This window comes from Peromyscus leucopus, chromosome 8b (assembly GCF_004664715.2).
Source record: "Peromyscus leucopus breed LL Stock chromosome 8b, UCI_PerLeu_2.1, whole genome shotgun sequence".
Taxonomy (NCBI): Eukaryota; Metazoa; Chordata; class Mammalia; order Rodentia; family Cricetidae; genus Peromyscus; species Peromyscus leucopus.
In genome coordinates, this window is record NC_051086.1 from 90,159,657 (window position 1) to 90,180,119 (window position 20,463).

Genomic DNA, 20,463 nt, shown 5'->3' on the forward strand with positions numbered 1-20,463 from the left:
AAAAGAGGCTCCACAGCCACAAAATGCAATTTTATTTGCTCATACTGACCCATCAACTGAGGGCCTAGGGCAGGGCAATCTATACCCAGAGGTCGTCCTTGGAACTGGGCAGGACACTGGATTAGGGCCAGTATTCTCTTGCAGCTTTAGGCCTAGGCTAGCAGCAGCTGTGACCTGGCCTCTTGATGCTGGGGGCTTGGCCTTCTGCCCCAATCCCCTAACTGAGCTTTATGCCGGCTATTTAGGAGAGGGGAAAAAAAAAAGTGCTTTGAAAGAAAGCAAAATATCCTATTCCTGCTACAAGGGGTAAAGGGAGGAGGTGGTGGCAGCTGGGTGCCTATAGAGAAAGCCAGTAGTCTTCATCCCTGCCTGTGAATTTCATTTCAAAAGATCACCCTCATCTAAGGCGTGGAAGTGGTACTTCAAGCTCCCTGCAGAGAAATGCTAAGGCCATGCTGAGCTGCCCTGGCAGCAGCCCTGGGGGGTAGGGTGCAGACATGCAAGAAACAGAAAAGGGCTAGAGCCACAGCCAGGAAGGAAGGCCCAGAGCCCAAGCTTCTCACTGAGCTTGACACTTTGAACTTTGGGATTCCAAAAGAGGGAAGATGATATCCTTGTTTCTACCTGAGTTGTGCTTGCAGAGATATCTGTACCCTGTGGACACACACCTGCTTCCTGGGTCCTATGGACAGGGCACCCACCATATCCTTCCCATCCCTCCCTCCCAGGTCCTTGGGCCCAGCTCTGGCCAGGAAAGGGGGGAGGCCATGAAGGAGGAAGACCATGCCATTCATTGTCTCCCAGATGTCCTTATCGTCCATACATCCCAAATACTAGGAAGCTGAAGAAGACCGTGACTCCCACCAAGGAAACAGTGGCAGGTGCTGTGAAGAACTGGCGGTAATTAATACGGAAGTACCAGACTACGCCCAAGAGCACCACAAACACAGGCACCATGAGGCTGCCCACGTTGACACCAAGGCTGGATGGCTCAGTGGCTGAGGGGGTCAAAGAGCCAGAGGGGCCAGAAACAGCTGCCCCTGGGGGTGAGCGGTGGCAGTGAATCACACAGTTGTCGGTAATGTTCAGGGAACTCAGTGTACGTGCTGGGTCCTGCAGCAGCCGACCCTGGTAGATCAGCTTCATCTGGCTCTCTTGTCCAGGGAAGTATTTGCTACAAGGATGAAAGGAAAGACTGGATAAGGAAGGATGGTATATAGGCCTGGACCAACAAAACAGGGCATGGAAGAAACTGAGGGGCTGTCTATGGAAGTCTCCCATTTCCCCTTAGCAGAGGCCAGCCATTAAAACCTCTCTAGTGCTCTCAGATCTGCATCAACTTTTTCAGGGAAACCAATGCCTGAAGCACAAGTCATGAGCAACTATTCTCTTTCCAGCCTACTCACCTCTTTAGGGTTCCCACAGTGTCCTCTGGCCTGGCCACAGCTAGCTCCTCGGTGTCATTGAGGAACTTGAGCCGAACATTGATGAGGCTGGGGCTGGGGGAGAGGCTTGTGCTATGATCTAATCCCAGTGGAGCTTCTGGACGGCTGCTCTCCAGGCCTGCTTGTCTTTTAGGTAGGCCTTGGATATCCAGGAGATGTTCAAGGCTGGGCTCCATCTCTCCCCTAGCTCCGGGTTCTGAAGTGGAGTCTCCACCACTGTCACTGGTCTCTTCAGCCTTCTCATCATTCCCCTCTGATGGATGGGGGAGTTCCGTTGGCTCTGGAGTGCCTTGGCTTACCAGCTGGTCCACATGCCCCAGGTGGAGAACAGATGTGTCTCCCGCTGACACAATGGTGCCCAGCAGCTGGTTGTTACTGCTGTCTGCTACGTAGGTAGAGAGCCAGGCTAGGACCAAGGCTAGAGTCAGCACCACCACACCTGCCACCACCATCACCTCATTACCCACACCCTCAATGAGGGTGACATCAGAGAGCTCCATGGCCTGGCTGCTGACCGGGTCCACACTGCAGGGACAAAAGGGGACAGCATCAGCATGGCCTGAGGGGTCATAACCAGTTTCTAGTTTGTTTAGGTTCTGAGTCAGGCTGGAGAAAAACAAACAAACAAACAAAAGACAGGAGTTTGTGGTGTTTTGTAGGAGAGGCAGCCAACCTCCCCAACTGCAGTGGACCCTCAATCGCAAGCTAAGGACTTACCCTTGGCCTCTATTGTGAAACTCTAGCTTTCAGATTCTGTTCCCATAAGGAGCACAGGTCACCAGAAAAGCCTCATAAGCTTGTCACCATTTGTTTATTTATTTATTTGATATTTGGAGGATAATGGAGAAAGAACATTTGTTTCTTCCTTTCGAGACAGTGTATCTCTGTGTAACCCTGGCTATCCTGGAACTACCATTCTGTAGACCAGGCTAACTTCAAACTCAAGAGATCCACCTGCCCCTGCCTCCCGAGTGCTTTGATTAAATGGCATGTGCCATCACACCGGTTACATATGCTTCTTTAAGCCTGGAGTTTCTCTAAGATTTCTAACATGTGACCAAGCACATATGCCCTCTAAGCAGCCTCAACCACAGCTTCAGAGAACGAGAAGACTCCTTCACAGGCTTTGTGCAGCCAGCCTGCCAGATTCTCATTTGATTACATCTCATTCATGGCCACAGACCCATGCCTGCACAGCTGCCGAGAGCCAAAATAAATAAATACATTCTGACCTATCAAGGACAGAATCAGATCACCACGAATGGACGAGTGTATTGGGACTATCAGCAGACACTTTTGTCTCCTGCGAAACTGTTCTGGCAAGTTCTGGGGAGCCACATGGGGCAGACACCAGAAACACTGCCCTCTTTGGGTCACCATGGGCTTGGCTCACAGCTGTAAAACCACTGCCCCAGCATATACTCCAGTTATTCAGAACTTGGGAAAGGAAGGCAGTAGGAGCAAGGGTTCGAGACATGCCTCCACTACATTGCAAATTCAAGGTCAGCCCTAGACTACATGAGGCACCTTAAACACACAATTAAAAAATAATAAAAACTGCCCAAGTAGAAATTACTTGGAGATTTCCCAACAGCTCCCACATTCCTCATTTCAGTCTGTCTTGGGCTGTGAAGGTTCTCCCTCTCTGCAGTTTCTTAGAAAAGCATGAAAGATCTCTGCATACTCCTTGGAGTACCTTTTCTTTTCCTTGGAGGATCTACTTTCACACCTGTCCCTGGGCAAATCCACCTGGTGATTATCATTATCAGACTATTCTCACAGCACCCATAAAACATCATTATACTTATAACCTGTCCATGTCTTCACTGACTTCTGGGAGAAGCGAGCGTAGTTCTCTTTGTACGAAGCTCTCAGTGCAATGCCACCATGCTGCCCAAAGACTATTTGTGGACATACTGACATTCGAAGAGTTCCCACAGCCTTATTTAACAGATTAGCCCTGCAGTCAGGGAAACAAAGGTCGCGGTCTAGTCCCTCTTCCATGTAACTTCCAGCAACTTCCTCAAAGCCTCAGCGCTGTCATCGATAAAGTGGGGTTTAAACGGCACCTACCTCATAAGGTTGTTTTGAAGATGACGTGAAATCATCGAAGCAAAATTAAGTAAGACTGTTCGATAAACAAATGACAGCAATTATGTTTCACTCCCACAACCAACCCCTGATGGCAAGGTTAATGTCAGGAACCGTGATTTACACAAAAGGAAACTGTGGCGAGGACGGACGGGAACCGGGGACACAAGGAACCGCCGTGGGCAGTTAGGACCCCGCGTCCGCCGGCTCCCAGGCCTCCGTGCTCTCCTCGGCCTGGGGGCGACCCTGACCGCGCGGCGCGGCGTCGGCCCCGACCCTGCCTTCCCGGAGGCGAAGGCTCTGCGCCCGAGAGATCCTATTCCCGTGGCGGTAGAGTCCATGAGCCCCCGCCCCCAGCCGAAGGGCTTCCGGGTCACGGCCGCAGTGCCCAAGCCCAGCTCTCCAGACCGGTGACGGTTGGGGTCAGATGGGGGGGTCACAAACCATTCACGCCCCTCAAACTTCGGGGCGGGGCAGAGCGCCTGGGGGCGGGGCTTGAGGGCGCTGAGAGCCATGGGAAAATAAAAGGGGTTTGGAGTGGTGCTGCTTCCGGATGGGGAAGGAGAGCCTCACCTGACAGAGCCAGGATAAATGTTTTGACTTCGCCAGGGCAGTCTCTGCACTCGTCTTCCCGTAGGGGTCGGGGGATGGGCGGGCAACTCCAGATTCTGGGCAGGGTCCGATCTCTTCCGGCTTTTCTCGGAAGCTGGGAAACATCGGGACCGGAAGTCCCGCCTCCTCGCCTTATACTGATGACGCAAAGCTACGTAAGGCGGGCTGACGTAAACTAATCTTTAAAAGGGCCAGATTGCACAGCGACAGGAGGGGCGGAGTCATTGTTGGCGGGATTTCGGACTTCTGGCAGTAAGGCCACGCCCAGTGGGCGTGGTCCCAGGCCGTCCAGAGGTCAGAGGCGGGGCCAGAAGGGGAGGAGCGGCTGGGGGAGGTGCCTGTGGAGGGGCGTGGCATCATGCTTGGAAGATTGCCCTGGCAGGCTCTTTTCGTCCACCCAGCGCTAGGTTTACCTCTATCACTCCTTCCGGCTTCGCTCTCGAGCTCCGGAACTAATGGGATTCATTATTGCTCCAGTGCGCACCGAGCTCCAATTTTGGGATCCGTAAGGTCTGGTATTTCTACTTCTAAGAAAGTTGTTACTCGAGGAGACAGGCAAGAAGTCTTAAGTACTGTAAGATTCCTGCCTCATATAATGGAGCTTTGATAAATAAAGCGGGAAGGCATTTCAGAGAGACACAGATATAGTACCCTTTTAAAAAATGGTTTATTTGTTTGCTTTTATTTATTTATTTATGTGTTTGTATGTGTATGCCATGTGTGTGGCTGCTTGCAGAGGCCAGAAGAGGGCACTGGATCCCTGGAGCTAGGGATGCAGGAGGTTGTAAAACGCCATTTTTGGGTGCTGGGAAGAGACTCAGATCTGGAAAGAACAGCAGATGCTCATAACCGTTGAACCATCTCTCCAAGTCTGTCACCCTGGATTAGCTTTTCCCTTTTTTCTGTTAATGCTGTATGTCATAAAGCAGTGCTTATCAACCTGCGCGTCGTGATCCCTTGGGATTCCAACGACCCTTTAACAGGAATTGAATATCAGATGGCCTGAATATCAGATTTTGGGGGTTTTTTCGAGACAGAGTTTCTCTGTGTAGTTTTGGTGCCTGTCCTGGATCTCTAGCCTTTGGAGTGGGTAGAACCACACGACTCTGCCAAGCTGCCTGGCAAGAAAACTTCATCTGTATGTGTGTGTGCACGAGCGCGCACGCACAAGCACGCGCTCAGGTACACATGTATGGAGGCCTCAGGAGTTTTTCTCAGTCACGTTCTCCACCTTACTTTCTGAGACAAGGTCTCTCATTGAACCTAGAGCTACACTATTAGGCTACATTAGCTGGTCGGCAAGCCCCAGACAGTCACCCACTTTAACCTCTCCAGTGCTGGCATTACACAGATATACATGCAGCTGTGCCTGGCTTTTTTATTTATTTATTTGTTTGTTTGTTTGTTTAGAGACAGGGTCTATGTAATCCTGGCTGTCCTAGTTGCTATGTAGACCAGACTGGCCTAAAACTCAAGGGAGATCCATCTGTCTCTGCCTCCCTAGTGCTGGGATCAAAGGTGTACACCATCATGCCCTGCTGGTTTTATTATTATTATTAATATTTAATGAGGTGCTGAGGATCAAACCAAGGCCTCATTCCCTACTTACCAAATGAACCGTCTCTCCAGCCAGCCCTTAGGATAACTGCAAATAACTTTCTAATCTTTTTCCTTTACCTGTTTATGGTGTACTATTTATTAAACAAACCTAGGATTTGGGAGGATGGCTCAGTGGTTGCTGCTCTTCCAAAGAACCTGAGTTTGACTTTGACAACCACCTGTAACTGGCTCCAGGGGATCCTAAGCTGTCTTCTGGCCTCTGTCAGATTTCCCCCAACTTGTGGTGTGTGTGTGTGTGAGTGCGCGCGCGCACTCACACACACACACAGAGATTTAAAACAAACAAACCTAGGGCCAACAAAATGACTCAGCAAGGCTCCTGCTGAGTGGACAGAGAAAACCAGCTCTTGTAAGTTGTCTTCTGATGAATTCACACACACACACACAAATGTAAAACAAAGTAAAGCCACCCCTAAACTCTGTTCTTTTAATATTTCATGTTCTTTTGTAACTGGAAAATCTTTGCCTGTCACAAAAGTAATACATATAGACCACTATATCTTTAAGAAAACAAAAGCAACAAGTAGGTATTTTGTGGTTTAAGGTGTGATAGAAGAAATTAGACTGGCTAGGGCCTGCCTGCTATAATGGGGCAGAAACTTGGCATCATTCCCTGGAGCAAGGTTCCAACTCAGGCCAAGGACTGGGAAGCCTTCCTTTTCTTCTCTTAGAACCAATGGTTCTCAAACTTCCTTATGCTGCGACCTTTTAATAGTTTCTCATGTTGTGGTGAGAACCATAAGATTATTTTTTGCCGGGCGGTGATGGTGCACGCCTTTAATCCTAGCACTCGGGAGGCAGAGGCAGGCGGATCTCTGTGAGTTCGAGGCCAGCCTGGACTACTGAGTGAGTTCCAGGAAAGGTGCAAAGCTACACGGAGAAACCCTGTCTTGGAAAAAAAAAAAAAAAAAAAAAAAAAAAAAGATTATTTTTGTTGAAGCTGGGTGTGGTGGTATACACCGGAGGCAGAGACAGACAGATCTCTATGAGTTCAAGGCCAGCCTTGTCTACAAATGGAGTTCCAGAACAGCCAGAGCTATGTAGAGAGACCCTGTCTCAAGCTCCCCCGCCAAATTATTTTCTTTGATACTTCATAGCTGTAATTTTGCTCCTGTTATGAATCATAATATAAATATCTGTTTTTCAATGGTCTTAGATGACCCCTATGAAAGGTCGTTCGATCCCTAAAGGGGTCTCAACCCATAGGTTGAGAACCACTGTCTTAGACCTTTGGCTCTGTGGAACTAAAGCAAAACCTCCATCCAGAAACAGGTGGTTCCTACTCTGCTGAACCAGGGCAGAGGCCCCAGGAAGCAGGCCCGGGGCTCTTGATGTGGCTCTGCTGTCTGCTGGGTGATGCCATCTTGTGATTGAGATCCTTGTGTCCCCAGCAAAAAGGTCAAATAAGCCCCTCTATTCTCTCCTGGGATAGTTACCACAAGGCTCCCATGTGTGTATGTGTGTGTGTGTTGGGGGGGGTCTGTAGCTTTTTTCATGTCACTAGTAATACCTGTTCAAGGCAGAAAAGGTAGAAGCCCCAGAAGAACACAGAGAGGAGAATAAACATGGAGTGATGGGAACTTCAGTCACATTTAAACCTAACAATATCCATATATTTGTTCTGTGCACAAATTGTTTATTTGCATTCATAAAACTGGTTTGCCTTGAAAAGCCTCCCCCTAAATGTGAGTGGTCACACCTTTTCGTCTCTAGGGCCAGACGAAATAAGAGGACAGCTTTCTAGCTGTCTGGGCCCAGAAGCCATTCTAGAGTGACTGACAGTTAAGATACCATGCAACACTTGGGAGTAAGGGAGAACACATCATAAAGGTCTCAGGGGGCCAGGCTGTGGTGGCGCACATCTTTAATCCCAGCACTTAGGAGACAGAGGCAGATAGATCTCTGTGAGTTCCAGGCCATCCTGGTCTACAGAGTGAGTTCCAGGATACCTAGGGCTGTTATATAAAACCCTGTCTCAAAAAAACAAAAACGAAACACAAAAAGATTATTCTAGCATCCATTTGAGACATGGGTTTCATTAAGAGCTGGGGTCTGACTCTGTGGTGGGACACTTGCTTACCACGTACACCGAGCCCCATGCCTAGCACTTGGGAAAAAGCAAGTACAATAGCCCTTTTAGTTCTATCTAGAGTTGGGCTAGAAAGAAGGCAAAGAGGGGTGGGGACTTAGCTCAGTCGTAGAGCGCTTGCCTAGCAAGCACAGGGCCCTGGGTTCGGTCCTCAGCTCTGAAAAAAAAAAAAGAAAGAAGGCAAAGAAGCAGGGTCCCCTGCTCCAAAGATCTTGCTAGCTTTGAACTCACAATTCTACTGCCTCAGCCTGCTGAGTACTGGGGTTAGAGATCTACGCCATCAAGTCCAAGGAAGGGCCTGCCACTATAAAGGGGGCGAGGGAGGAGCTGCACCTGGGATCAGTTGCTTGTAGCTGGGGTCGATGAAGAGGCCATCTATCTACGTATGCGTGAGAGTGGTAGGTGGGTGAAAGGTTTCTTTGGGGACAGGCTGAGAAGGCCTGAAGATCAGCAGGTGGCTTCAAATGTCAGTGGAGGGACGAGCTGGCCCTGGAGGCCATGCTAAGTGCAAAGGAAAGGGTACTGGTTGGTTTTCCAGCCTGGGTGTAGGAGCAGATGGAAGTGGCCTGCTCGGAGCTCACTGGATTTGTCCCTCCACACACAGCAGCAGGTAGTCTCTGAGCAGTGGGGGCAGTGGGAGTTTGGCGGCAGCCTGCCGACAGTTGCTACCCAACTGAGCACGCACAGCCAGGCGGGCCAGGTGCTGGAGCCGCCTTGGCTGGTTTTCCATGCTTAGGGCTGAGCTGTAGAAGGCTTCGTGTTCCTAGACCGGAAGGAAGGGAGGATCAGATGCTCCAATACCCCTGATTTTGATGACCCAGTACCATGGTATTGGGGACTGGATTTCAGTCATGTCTGTAGCGACTCCCTTCCCAGACATGCTGGTGGACTTCCTGCCAAGTCAAAGCTGACTGATAAAAGGATGGTTGTCATCAGCAAGGGGCTGGGCAGTAAGGGAGATCAAAGATCTTTGTGGGCTGCTGTAAACGGAAGCCTGAAATGGGGGGTTTCACTGCCTACCCTCTTCTGCCCAGGGTCTATCTTCCCTCTGACCTCTCCAGCCCGCTAGGAAAAAGCTCGACCCTTGGAGTGGCCATACCTGCCACAGTTCCGGGAGCACCGCCTCCACCCAGGGGTCACAGGATGGAACACATGGGTAGGCATTAAGCAGGACTTCCAGGGCCCGAGGAAAGTTGGCACAGTGTTTCAGCATCTGGGAATCAAAATAGGAACCTAGGAGTTGCATGTTGCCCCAACTAAGGCAAGCCCCAGGCTGGCTAATATAAATTGCCACCCCCCCCTCATGTTTCCCATGCCTCCCCTTGCCCCGTCCACACATGCCCCAAGCCCCTGGCCCCAGTTTCCTCGACTCGCTCTACCTTTGGACACCCTATCCCCTCTGCCAAGATGGGGATAGACCTCTAGTCACTGAGGGAGGCTTTTGATCTCCTAGAGCCTTCCAGTCAGGAAATTCTGTCCTAGGCTCTCCCTTCCAGTTGGCATCTCCTTCCTCAGGCCCTCCCAGCGCACCTCAGGGTGAACAGGCTGGGCCCCGTAGTCCAGCAGCGCCGCAAAGAGGACCTCGGGCTCCCAGTTGGGGGCGTCCTGTACCGCTTGCAGCGCGCAGTCCATGGGTGTGTGGCCTGCCCCGTTGGTGACTGTGGCGCTGGCCCCGTGGCGCAGCAGCAGCTCGGCCAGGCCTCCGCAGCCGTTAGCACAGGCGTTGTGTAGTGGTGTGTGGCGCTTGCGACCAGCAGCCCGGGGATCAGCCCCGGCTTCCAAGAGCTGTCGCGCTGCCGCCTCGTGGCAGCTACCTGGCCCCTCTGCTCCAGCGCACGCTGCGTTCAGTGCAGTTTCGCCCTGGCTGGTGCGCAGGTCCACGTCTGCACCGTTCTCCAGGTAGAGAGCCACGTGTTGCTCCAGGCCACGAGCTGCAGCCACGTGCAGGGGAGTGGCTTCGCTCTCCTGTGATGCCACATTCACAGATGCTCCGGCCTCTAGCAGCAACTTGGCGCACCTACGGACAGGATGCAAGACCCGGGGAAATCCTGAGGACCCTAAGGCCTGCTATCACCGCCCATATCCTTCCCACACCTCTGCCTGGAGGTCTGGCCTAGTGTTCCCATCTGATCACAGAAACTCCATTACAAACACCAGGGCTATGGGGCCGGTAGAAGCTGCCAGAAGCACCTTCAGTTTTCAGCTAAGCCCAGAACAGTCTCGTGCAGCAGCCAAGAGCACACAGAGCATTAATGGATGTGGCAGAATCTGGAGAGTCCGGCCTGAACTAAACTGATTTACTTTTTTTGTGCCTGTTGGGAAACCCAGGCAAGATGGCAAGCTATTGCTGAGCCGCACCGCGATCCTGACGGCGTCAGACTCACTATGCAGCAGAGAATGACCTTGAACTCCTGGTCCTTCTGCCTCCTCTTTGCACTTGTCGAGGTTATGGGTCTGCACCACAAAGCTCAGCTTCTGTGGCACTGGGGATCAAAGGCAAAGTTCCATGCATGTTTGTAGGCAAGCACTCTGTCAGCTGAGCACCGGCCCCAGCTCCCGATCTCCTTACATTTTGATAGGGCAAGATCTGGAAAACCCACCCCTAAGTACACTCTGACACGTGGAATATTAAAGTGTGTTCCCAAAACAGACGACCACTCTTCCCAAACGGGCTGTGTTCCCTTGGCCCAGGAAAGCGGTTGGGGACCTCCTTACCCTCCTTTCCCTTACAGAAAACAAGCAAAACCAAACAAAACATTTTAGAGGGAACCTGCTTCACAGTCTCTGAATTCCTGGAAAAATTATAGCCCAGCACTCCATTACAGCAAATGTGCTATTACCTACTGCGGTGACGGAACATGAGTTGAACTAAATTGCCAATGGAAAAAAACTGGTAATTTAGTTTTGGTTGTGAGCCTAGCCTTTAAACAGCTGAACCGTCTTTCCAGCCCAGCCAATGGTAGTTTACAATGGAAAAGGCAATAGCAGCTGCTGGATGGTAGTGAAACCCTAACTGGAGATCCTTCCCCCAAATACAATACAGATCATGGATACACGTGCTCAGTGGCCAAGAGCTGAGTAAACAGCACCTCTGACAAACTAAGTTTAATTCTGCAGTCAATCCTAATTGTTGATATATTTTGACTTCTAATACCAAATGTAAGAAGCACTTAAAAAGGCTTACTCTGTGGGGCTCCAGGAAACAACTATTCTCATTATATTCCAAAGGACAGACTCAGTGGGAGGATGCTGGTGTGTAGCGACCGAGAGTTCAGTTGTGTCCTAAGCACCAGAGAAGTTTGGTAAAGCTGGTAAGTTTGTTTATGGAGACAGGGTCTCACTATGTAGCCCGAGCTGGCCAGGTACTAGCTATATAGACCAGACTGGCAATCCTCCTGCTTCAGCCTCCTGAGTAGGGCTTGCAAATTTAGATCACTGGGGGGGGTCTATCACTGACCCAAATCTAGTGGAGGCAGACCTCTGACTGTTGACCGTCAGTGTCTGGAGTCCTTACCTGCCAGCTGAGTTTGTTGAACTGATCTGTAAAAGGTTAAACACCACCACGCAGGGAGTCCGAGACACTGTTGACTTGTGAAAAGGGAAAGGATACTGGGTGTGGCTTGTAATCCCTGTGTTTGAAAGAGTGCCCAGGCCTGGTGGTGGCAGCGGATCTCTGTGAGTTCAAGGCCAGCCTGGTCTACATAGCTAGTTCTAGGACAGGCAAGGCTGCACAAAGAAACCCTGTCTCAAGGGGGAAAAAAAAAGACTGGTTCAAGAAGATCACTCAAGAGTGTGAGGCCGGGGCTGGAGAGATGGCTCAGAGGTTAAGAGCACAGGCTGCTCTTCCAGAGGTCCTGAGTTCAATTCCCAGCAACCACATGGTGGCTCACAACCATCTGTAATGAGATCTGGTGCCCTCTTCTGGCCTGCAGGCATACATGCAGGAAAAAAAAAAAAAAGAATGTGAGGCCAGTCTGGGCTACACGGTGAAATCCTGCTGTAAGCAAACAACAACAGGATTAGGGATGCAACACAGTTAAGAGAGAGCTGGCCTGGCATGTGCAAAGCCCTGGTTTTGGTTGCTGAGCATGGTGGTGCATATCTGGAGGTACAGGTAGGAGCATCAGGAGTGGAAGGTCATCATCATCTTCCAAGCTACATGAGATTCTGCCCAAAACAAAACTAAATAAAAGCAAAAATGAGCGGGGAGCCAGGCATGGTGGCACACGCCTGTAATCTGAGCACTGAGAAGGCAGAGGCAGAAGAATAACCAAAACTTCCAGGTCAGTCTGGCATAAATAGCAAGTCCCAGGCCAGCCAAGGATATAGAGAAAGACTTTGTCAAAACCAAATACAAAACCAATTTTAAAAATTAAATAAGTGGGAGGGGAGAGCTGAGTATAGTGGTGTACACCTATAATACCAAGACTGGGGAGGCTGAGGCAGGGGGATCACGAGTGTGAGGCCAGTCTCAGCAACATAGAGGTTCTGATTCAAAGTACAAGGAAAGCCAGACACAGTGGCGTATCTCCAACTCCAGGAGACCCACCCGACAGACACCCTACTCTGGCCCCTGCAGACACCTGCACACATGTGCACACACATATACACAGCAATACAATAATGAGGCCTCTACCTCTGCGTGAAAACATAAATCCCTGCGGTGCTTTATATACACCTTGTCAGGTCATCTGGTTCCTGGGACGTGAGCTGGAACACAGACACACAAACATCCCCCACACAACCATGCCAGGCCAGGGGCACCTACTGCAAGGACTCAGGAGCCGTGCAGAGGTGCAGGGGGGTCGCGCCCTCCTCAGACAGTATGTTAGCCTTGGCACCGAACGTGAGCAGCAGCCGAACACAGTCGGGTTGGGCTTGGGCACAGGCCTCATGCAAGGCAGCGTGACCTCCAATCCGGGCATCGAGCTCAGCCCCCTGCAGGATAAGGTGCCGGGCGCAGTCTGTGTAGCCTCTGGCCACAGCGATGGTAAGAGGTGCTGTGTGCTTGGTCTTTGGAGTCAGCACCCAGAATCCTGAGGAGAACAGGCAGTACTGTAGGCCTTCGGATGGGAGTGCAGGATGGAGACGCTCTCTAGGGCTGACTGTAGAGGTTGGCCTTCCCTGGGTCTGGCTTACTGAGCCCCAACAGCCATGCTGTACCTGTGACTAGGGGTTCACTCAAGGTCTGAGTTGGGGGTACACACTGGGAGAGACTTTTTCAATACTTTGTCAGTCTCTAACAAAACACTACACCTCCCGGGCACTGGCAAACAGGGCAGAAAACCTCACATAGTATGTGTCACAGAGGAGTTGTACTATAAAATCACCAAGGAGGAAGCCAGCCAGTGAGCAGGTCCTGACGGAACCTCAGGCTGAGTGGCTAGTGGGTTCAGCGGCTCTCTTCGTCACATCTGGCCTTGGGTTTGGAGATGGCAGCTGTGCACAGGTGTGTATGGAGCTGAATTTGGAAGAGGACTGCCAGGTGGAAAGAGGGGCTTGTTGATCAATGACTGGTATTGGCTTTGAATGGAACAGTCAAGAACTTGTTAAAGGATACAGTGGGCTGTATTGAAATGGACACTGCTGGCTTGGCGGGAAGTGGGGTCGCTGTTTCTCTGAATCTTAGATGAAGATTGTTTTGTTTTTGAAGAATAAGACTTAGTCCAGGTTTCATTTCGGGGGATGATGGGTATTTTTCAGACAAAGCCAGGACGGCTTGGGTGGAGTCACCACTCCAGGTTGGCAGGACTTGGGGCCTGCGGTGCCTGCCTATCCTGGGTCCATAAGCTCTCCCCAGGACTGTGAACCCCCAGATCCAAGGGCCGAGGTTAAAGCAAATGCTTGTCAGCTTTCACAAACATCTCAGTTAAGTATTTGGTTAACTTGGACAAACTTGCTAGGTTGGGATACATCCTAGAACATTTTCTGTCAAGCACATAAAGGTCTTCATCCTCCTGCTACTGAAAAGAGCAGAGGGGACTGGGGTCTGGCTCGGTGATATCGCACTTGCCTCTGACTTCCACCTCTTAAGACCATAATCAATCAATCAATCAATCAACAATCAGCAATCAAAGTGAAAAAAAAAAAAGGGAAAAGGGGGCTGGAGAGACGTCTCAGTGGTTAAGAGCACTGGCTGCTCTTCTAGAGGACCTGGGTTCAATTCCCAGCACCCAAATGGCAGCTCACAACTGTCTGTAACTCCAGTTCCAGGAGATCCAATGGTCTTTCCTTACTTCCATGAATATCAGGCACATGAATAGTGCACAGGCCTACATGCAGGCAAAACACCCACATATATAAAATAAAAATGTGGGGTTGGGGATTTAACTCAGTGGTAGAGCACTTGCCTAGCAAGCACAAGGCCCTAGGTTCGGTCCTCAGCTCCAGGAAAAATAAATAAATAAATAAATAAATAAATAAATAGTAAGTAAATAAGTAAGTAAGTAAGTAAATAAATAAATAAATAAAATAAAAATGTAATTTAAGGGCTGGGTGATGGTGGTGCATGCCTTTAATCCCAGTACTCAGGAGGCAGAGGCAGGCGGATCTCTGTGAGTTCAAACCCAACCTGTTCTACATATCAAGTTCTAGGTCAGCCAGAACTACATAATGAGATTCTGTCTCTAAAAATAAACAAAAACCAAATGAATAGAAAAAGGAAGCTAGGTATGATGGCTCATGCCTATAATGACAGCAATCAGAGGCTGAGATAATATGGCTTGCTGCAAATTTGAGGACAGTCTGGGATACACAGTAAAATATGGCAAGGCTGCTCCTCAAACCTCTTCTCCACAAAGGGAGTGGGAGACAGAAAACGAACGCCACAAGTCTTGGCCAAGATGAGCTTACAATCCATCAAGGATGTCAGGAGAACCCAAAGAAAATACAGACTAGACCTCAGAATACAGGGAGGCTCCAAATGCAGGGAGCAGAGGACAGTGAAACCTGGGTTCGCCTGGGCGTTAAGGACTTGAAGGAGACAGCTCTGAGTCATTAAGGACCGAGGACAGTGGGGCTGGAGAAACGGCTGGGGGTTAAGAATGCTTCTTGTAGTGGCACTTGTGTGTGTTTTTGTTCAGCTGGTGGACAAGGCAGGCTAGACGGGTGGAAAAATATATCCTCTTCTGCAACCCAGAAAAAAAAAAAAAAAGAATGCTTCTTGTTCTTCCAGAAGACTGGAGTTGAGTTTCCAAAGAACCCCCAGCATGGACTCACAACCGCCTGTAACCCAGTTCCAGGGGATCCAATGCCCTCTGCTGTCCTCCATGGGCACCAGACATGCACATGGTGTACAGACATACACCCATACACATAAAATAAATCTAAACAAGTTATAAAGGACCACGAGTGCAGTGATGCAGGGTGGGTGCTGATGGGCAGTTTGGCAGGGAGCAGGAAAAGCCAGGGAAGCAGATCCCAGAGCACTGTGAGACCAGTGATCTGGAGAGCTTATTTGGAGGTCCTAGTAGGGAGCAGCTACTTGTACACCCTTGACCAGAGACCAGTCCTCTGTTGGGGAAGGTGGTCCTCTCTGACTGGAGCGGTAGAGGAGGAAGAGGACAGCAGCCCAGCCGGCCTGATCAGCTAAGTCAGCCTGGCAATCAGGAGGTGACAGATACCCAGATGACAGATAATCTGGTCTAGGTGATCTCCCCCCGCCCCCCCCCCCCCCCGAGACAGGGTCCCTCTGTGTAGCTCTGGCTGTCCTGGGACTTGCTTTGTAGACCATGCTGGCTTTGAACTCAGAGATCTGCCTGCCTGTGTCTCAGTGCTGAGATTAAAGGTGTGCACCACTATCTCTCTTCCAGGTGATCTTATATGCTCTGCTCTATTGAGTGGGGAGGGGATTAAAGATTTGAGGCCTTTGATTATAACTAGTTAACACTGAAGAATGTTTACAGCTGAAAAATAAGATACCATCTGCATGTTAGAAAGGCCAAGAGTCTCAACAATAAAAAAATTTGTTAAAGGAGAAAGGACCCAAATCTACCATTCTATTTGTAGAGTAGCTATATATAAATCCTGGCACATCTATGTACAGCTTCGAATATTTTGTGGACTTAAGGTCACTGACAAGGAAAGATCTTACATGAAAAAAAAAATCACTTGATAATATTGCATGTGGCCAGGCATGGTGGTGTATGCGTGTAACCCCTTCATCACTCAGGAGCATGAGACAGGAAGATCCGAAGTCCCAGCCCAGTCTGGGCCATAGAGAAGTCCTGTTTCAGAACAAATGACAGTAACATATTGGACAGGACCTGATGGGACAAGCACGCAGTCCCAGTTACTCCAAAGGCTGAGGCAGAAGGGTCACAAGTTCAAAGTCTGCCTGAGCTATGGAGCGAGTTGAAAACCAGCCTGGGTTACTAAGCAAGACTGTCTCAAGATTTAAAAAGCTGTGGGCTGGAGCACAGCGGCAGAGACGATGCTTATTAATAAGCACTCAAAAATAAAGTGCTTGTTGGACCGGTGAGATGGTTCAGCAGGAGGTGCTTGGGTCTTCTCCGTACCCCCAACTTCAATAAGTGTAAAAAAATTGCATATGGATTTCATAAAAATTCTCTTCTATAGGAGAAAACCACAGGAGAAGCATGGATATATATATAAAACATATGAGTATTCCTATATAAATAATATACAATTGTTTGTCAACCAAAACCAACGTTTTCAAGCTGTGTATGTGTTATATAAGAACATAACTTTTGGAGGCTGGGTGTGGTGGCTTTGCACACCTTTGATCCCAGCATTCAGGAGGCAGAAGTGGATGGATCTCTATGAGTTTGAGGCCAGCCTGATCTACTTAGTGAGACCCTGTCCCACAACCACAAAAACAAAATAAAGCCAAAAGCAAAAAAAAAAAACAAACAAAAAAAAAAAAAAACAAACCCCCAAATCCACACTTTGCCTCAACTGTTTAGGAAGGAACTAACATGGGTGGTTATGATGGGCAGCCCACTTTAGGGTCTTTAAGGAGAAGTAGGGTCTAGACTCTTCCCTTCCTCCCCCCAACACTTCTTCCCTCTTCTGCCCTCCTAGGTGGTCCTCCTTACCCTGTTCTGCTGACCAGGCCAGCTGGTTGCTCACAGTCTCCACAATCATGTTGGCAGCCTCTTCATCTTGGAACAGGATTTGAACCTGCTGTAGGTCCCCAGAGAACAGGGCATTATGGACAGCTGGGTCTCGGCAGGAGCGGCGAGGCCTCGTGAGCCGTGCCTGGGGACTAGAGAGGCCCCTCTGGCTTCGACTCCGATGAGCAGCAGCCCGCCTCCTGTCTTCCCACTCCAGCCACTCTCTCTGTAGGCGGAGAGCACGCAGTGTGGAGGACGTGAAAGGAAAGGTCTCCCCTGCCATGAGGGGTCCAGTGGTCTGAGGAGTGCCACCCAGGCAGAGAACTGTTCCTTGTCCCAGCTAGCACCCTTGCTCTGGGGAGCCACCCTGCCCCCTTCCTGGTAAGCTGGGGAAGCAGCTGAGTCTATAAATAGGCCCCTCACTGCATTGGTAAACAGTTTGCCTAGAGTCATGATCCTAATGTAGACGGTATTGGGCCAGCCCCTGCCCCTACTGGTACCCTTCTATTGGTCAGCAGGTCCTGAGTCAAGGTCATTCCTGGATCCCACTTCTCTGGAGTGAGCCTTCTAGTCCAAGCAGTCAACCATGGGTTGGATGGATGGGCAAGATGGAGCCAGGGTAGGGGGGTGGGGGTGGGGGACAACGGACCAAGGTCCTACAGCCTCCACAGTGTTGGCTGAGGAAGTGGGCAGGAGCCCAGGATGGCCCACAGACCTCAGTCAGGGGAGGCAGAGAGAAATACTGAGAAGCCAAACCATTCTTCCTGAATTTGAAATAACAGCAATTGCTGCGGGCATGTACCACACTTTGTAGAATCTCAGTCACTCTCACATCCACCTCTACTCAGACGACCACAGTCAATGAGGACATACAAAGCAGTTGGTCAGTAAATGAGATGGCCAAGCTTAAGTATTCCAGTTCAGCACCTGACATGGGTAGTCTTATTTTACAGACTTAAGGAACTTAATTCTCTCTCTTTTTTTTTTTTTTCCAAGGAAGGGTTTCTCTGTGTAGTTTTGGAGCCTGTCCTGGATCTCACTCTGTAGACCAGCCTAGCCTTGAACTCACAGAGATCTGCCTGGCTCTGCCTCCCTGGCGCTGGGATTAAAGGCATGCGCCACCGCCGCCCGGCAGGAACTTAATTCTTAACATGGGAAAACCACTGGCTCAAGATCACACAGCTGGGCAAAGACTCCGGTGGGCCAGACTTAGAGGAGGCACTTGGACTCTAGGGGCTACTACCATGTGGGTTTGATAGTTGGGCGAGCCTCTCCTGTCCCCTCATGCCCAGGAGGACATGGTCTCTACCTTCAGTGACTAGTTTTTTTCTCCCCAGTTTTTCTTTCTTTTCTTTTCTTTTTCTTTTTTGTTTTTGTTTTTTTTGAGACAGGGTTTCTCTGTGTAGCTTTACGCCTTTCCTGGAACTCGCTTTGGAGACCAGGCTGGCCTCGAACTCACGGAGATGCGTCTGTCTCTGCTTCCCAAGTGCTGGGATTAAAGGTGTGCGCCACCACCGCCCGGCACTTCCTAGTTTCTAAGAGGCCTCACATGTCTATCTGAGTGAGGTGTGCCAAGGGGTTGACCTATAGAACTGGGGACCTTCAAACTACACCCATTCCCCCTTTGGAGGAAGCGGCTGTGCCTCCAGGAGCCTCTAGGGGGAGGAGTGAGGCTGTGAAACCTCATCAGCTGGTCTGACTATCTGGTAGAGCAAGGGAGGGTGGAGGGATGTCTGCCCGCCAGCCTCTGCCTCCTGGGCTGCAGGCGGGGTGGTGGCTCAACAATGCAATGTGGGTTCCTCCTGGCTCCTTGCGCCTGCTACCACCCCGACTTTCCAGCAACCTCCCCCTCCTTTCACTTCCTCCTGGCCACAGGCCCACACAGGATCTGTCTCTCCCACATTCTGTCCCCAGCTTCAGTTCAGGTCCTCCAAACCTTCAACCTGGATCAACCCAGCCCGTGTCTCTTTCTCGGACCACATGCCCCCCAGCTGCTGCCAGAACCAACTGTCCAAAAAAAACTTACTTTCCTTAAAAACTTCTGCAGTCTGGCCCAGGCTCTTCCATGAAAGTCCAAATTCCCTGGTCTGGCCCCACACCACACGGCATTCTTCTCCCCAGGTTCTCCACCCTTCCCCACTATCCCGATGGCTTGGAATCTCCTCCTCACTCATCCAAGGCAGCCTGCTGGGTCGAGGTGTCCCTGCAACAGCTATTCAACTTTTTTTTTTGGTTTTGGTTTTTCGAGACAGGATTTCTCTGTGTAGCTTTGGCGCCTTTCCTGGAACTCACTCTGTTGCCCAGGCTGGCCTCGAACTCACAGAGCTCCACCTGCCTCTGCCTCCCGCGTGCTGGGATTAAAGGCGTATACCACCACCGCCTGGTGCTATTCAAGTTCTAAAGGGCATTGGGTGGGCTTAGCAAAGTCCACATGCCATAGACATCACTCTACCATGCTGGATGTGGGCTGCAGGGCAGGCCCTGGCATGGTCAGTCTTGACACAGTGTTTAGGAGCACCTGGCTCACAGCAGGCTGGCCTCTCCTGAACATTGAATAAAGGTCTCTATTCTCTGCCAGAGCAAACACTCCTTATCTGCCCAGGTGGGTGGCAGCAACCTGGGCTTCTTCCGGTATTGCCCTCACCCTCTGCTCATTCATCCTGTGCTTGGCTCCCAGCTTCTTGGTAGCGCTCCAGGGTGGGGATCCCAGAAGAAGAATGAGATCATGCCCGATGAGGGTTTGAAGATCCTCAGAGAAAGGCACCTCTATGGACGCAGCTGTGATTAACCCTACTGGAAGCCATACAGTATTTTAATTGTCCTGCTGACGGCCTGGCCGAGCACCCACAGCTGAGTTCCCAGGGTTGGGAGTCTGGCAAAGCAAGGAGGGGCCAAGAAGGGCCAAAGTGGTGGGTGTCCCTTGACTGCCTAAGGCGTACAACAGTCATAGCCTAACCTCTGCCCTGCCCTCTTGCCTCACAGGCCTGAAAGTGCTGACTGGAGCTGTCCCTCCAGAGACACCAGTGTGTAGGTTTTAACATTAGCTTCTGAGGCAGAGAAAGGAGGCCTGCCGGTGGGTCCCCAGGAGGCCAGATGTTAGGCTGGAGGGAACAGTGCCAGGGGATTTGATTTCAGTCTGCCTCCTGGGACTTTAGTCTGGGGAACAAGGAAGCACCCAAGAAACTAAGATCTAAAACAGTTTGGGCTTAGTTGAGACTGGGCAGGGGGGACCAGGGCTTGGAGGTGTCCCAATGAAAACACAAGATAGTTGGGTTGATACCCCCACCCAGATGGCCTGGCCCAGGTCTGAGCTAGAGGCAGAGCAAGCATTAGCAGCAGGCACAAGAGGAGAATGTCCAAGTGCAAGGCACTGGGAAACCAGCCCTGTGCTGACCTGGCCCACAGCACGAACGCCTTTTGGACCAAGGCTCCCTGCAGTCAGCCGCTCCGGCTGCTTACAGTCCCATCCGTGACTAGACTCATGGGAGCAGTCTCCTGCGGCAGTGCACGGAGGGGCTCACTCTCAGCGCCT

General features: G+C 50.6%; 2 protein-coding genes across 3 annotated transcripts; both read right to left on the bottom strand.

Moving 5' to 3' along the window:
* Window positions 1-11: 11 nt before the first annotated feature.
* Window positions 12-4,269, bottom strand: Tmub2 (transmembrane and ubiquitin like domain containing 2). Of its 2 annotated transcripts, none has more exons than XM_028882580.2 (3): window positions 4,110-4,269; window positions 1,407-1,970; window positions 12-1,174 (listed from the first exon to the last, which is right to left on the bottom strand). In XM_028882580.2, the coding sequence occupies exons 2-3, from the start codon at window positions 1,943-1,945 to the stop codon at window positions 811-813; spliced, it is 903 nt and encodes a 300-aa protein (XP_028738413.2). In that variant the 5' UTR covers window positions 1,946-1,970; window positions 4,110-4,269; the 3' UTR covers window positions 12-810. The 2 variants fall into 2 exon arrangements, with proteins under 2 accessions (XP_028738413.2, XP_037057453.1); XM_037201558.1 differs by having other exon boundaries at window positions 3,519-4,245.
* Window positions 4,270-8,176: 3,907 nt separating this feature from the next.
* Asb16 (ankyrin repeat and SOCS box containing 16) lies at window positions 8,177-17,318 on the bottom strand. The gene is made up of 5 exons (XM_028882579.2): window positions 16,914-17,318; window positions 12,626-12,893; window positions 9,388-9,874; window positions 8,957-9,070; window positions 8,177-8,620 (listed from the first exon to the last, which is right to left on the bottom strand). Exons 1-5 carry the CDS (start codon window positions 17,212-17,214, stop codon window positions 8,435-8,437), a joined length of 1,356 nt encoding a protein of 451 aa, XP_028738412.1. The 5' UTR covers window positions 17,215-17,318; the 3' UTR covers window positions 8,177-8,434.
* Window positions 17,319-20,463: the final 3,145 nt, after the last annotated feature.

Bases quoted from the DNA above. Each gene is read 5' to 3' on its own strand.
- Tmub2 (XM_037201558.1), bottom strand. From the start codon at position 3,553: ATGATTTCACGTCATCTTCAAAACAACCTTATGAG. The intron at 1,971-3,518 runs GTAGGTGCCGTT...TTGTCCCTGCAG, and splicing joins CTTCAAAACAACCTTATGAG to TGTGGACCCGGTCAGCAGCC. The intron at 1,175-1,406 runs GTGAGTAGGCTG...TCATCCTTGTAG, and splicing joins ACTGTGGGAACCCTAAAGAG to CAAATACTTCCCTGGACAAG.
- Asb16 (XM_028882579.2), bottom strand. From the start codon at position 17,214: ATGGCAGGGGAGACCTTTCCTTTCACGTCCTCCACACTGCGTGCTCTC. The intron at 9,875-12,625 runs GTAGGTGCCCCT...TCCTGTCCGTAG, and splicing joins ACGGCTCCTGAGTCCTTGCA to GTGCGCCAAGTTGCTGCTAG. The intron at 8,621-8,956 runs GTATGGCCACTC...CTTCCGGTCTAG, and splicing joins TGCTCCCGGAACTGTGGCAG to GAACACGAAGCCTTCTACAG.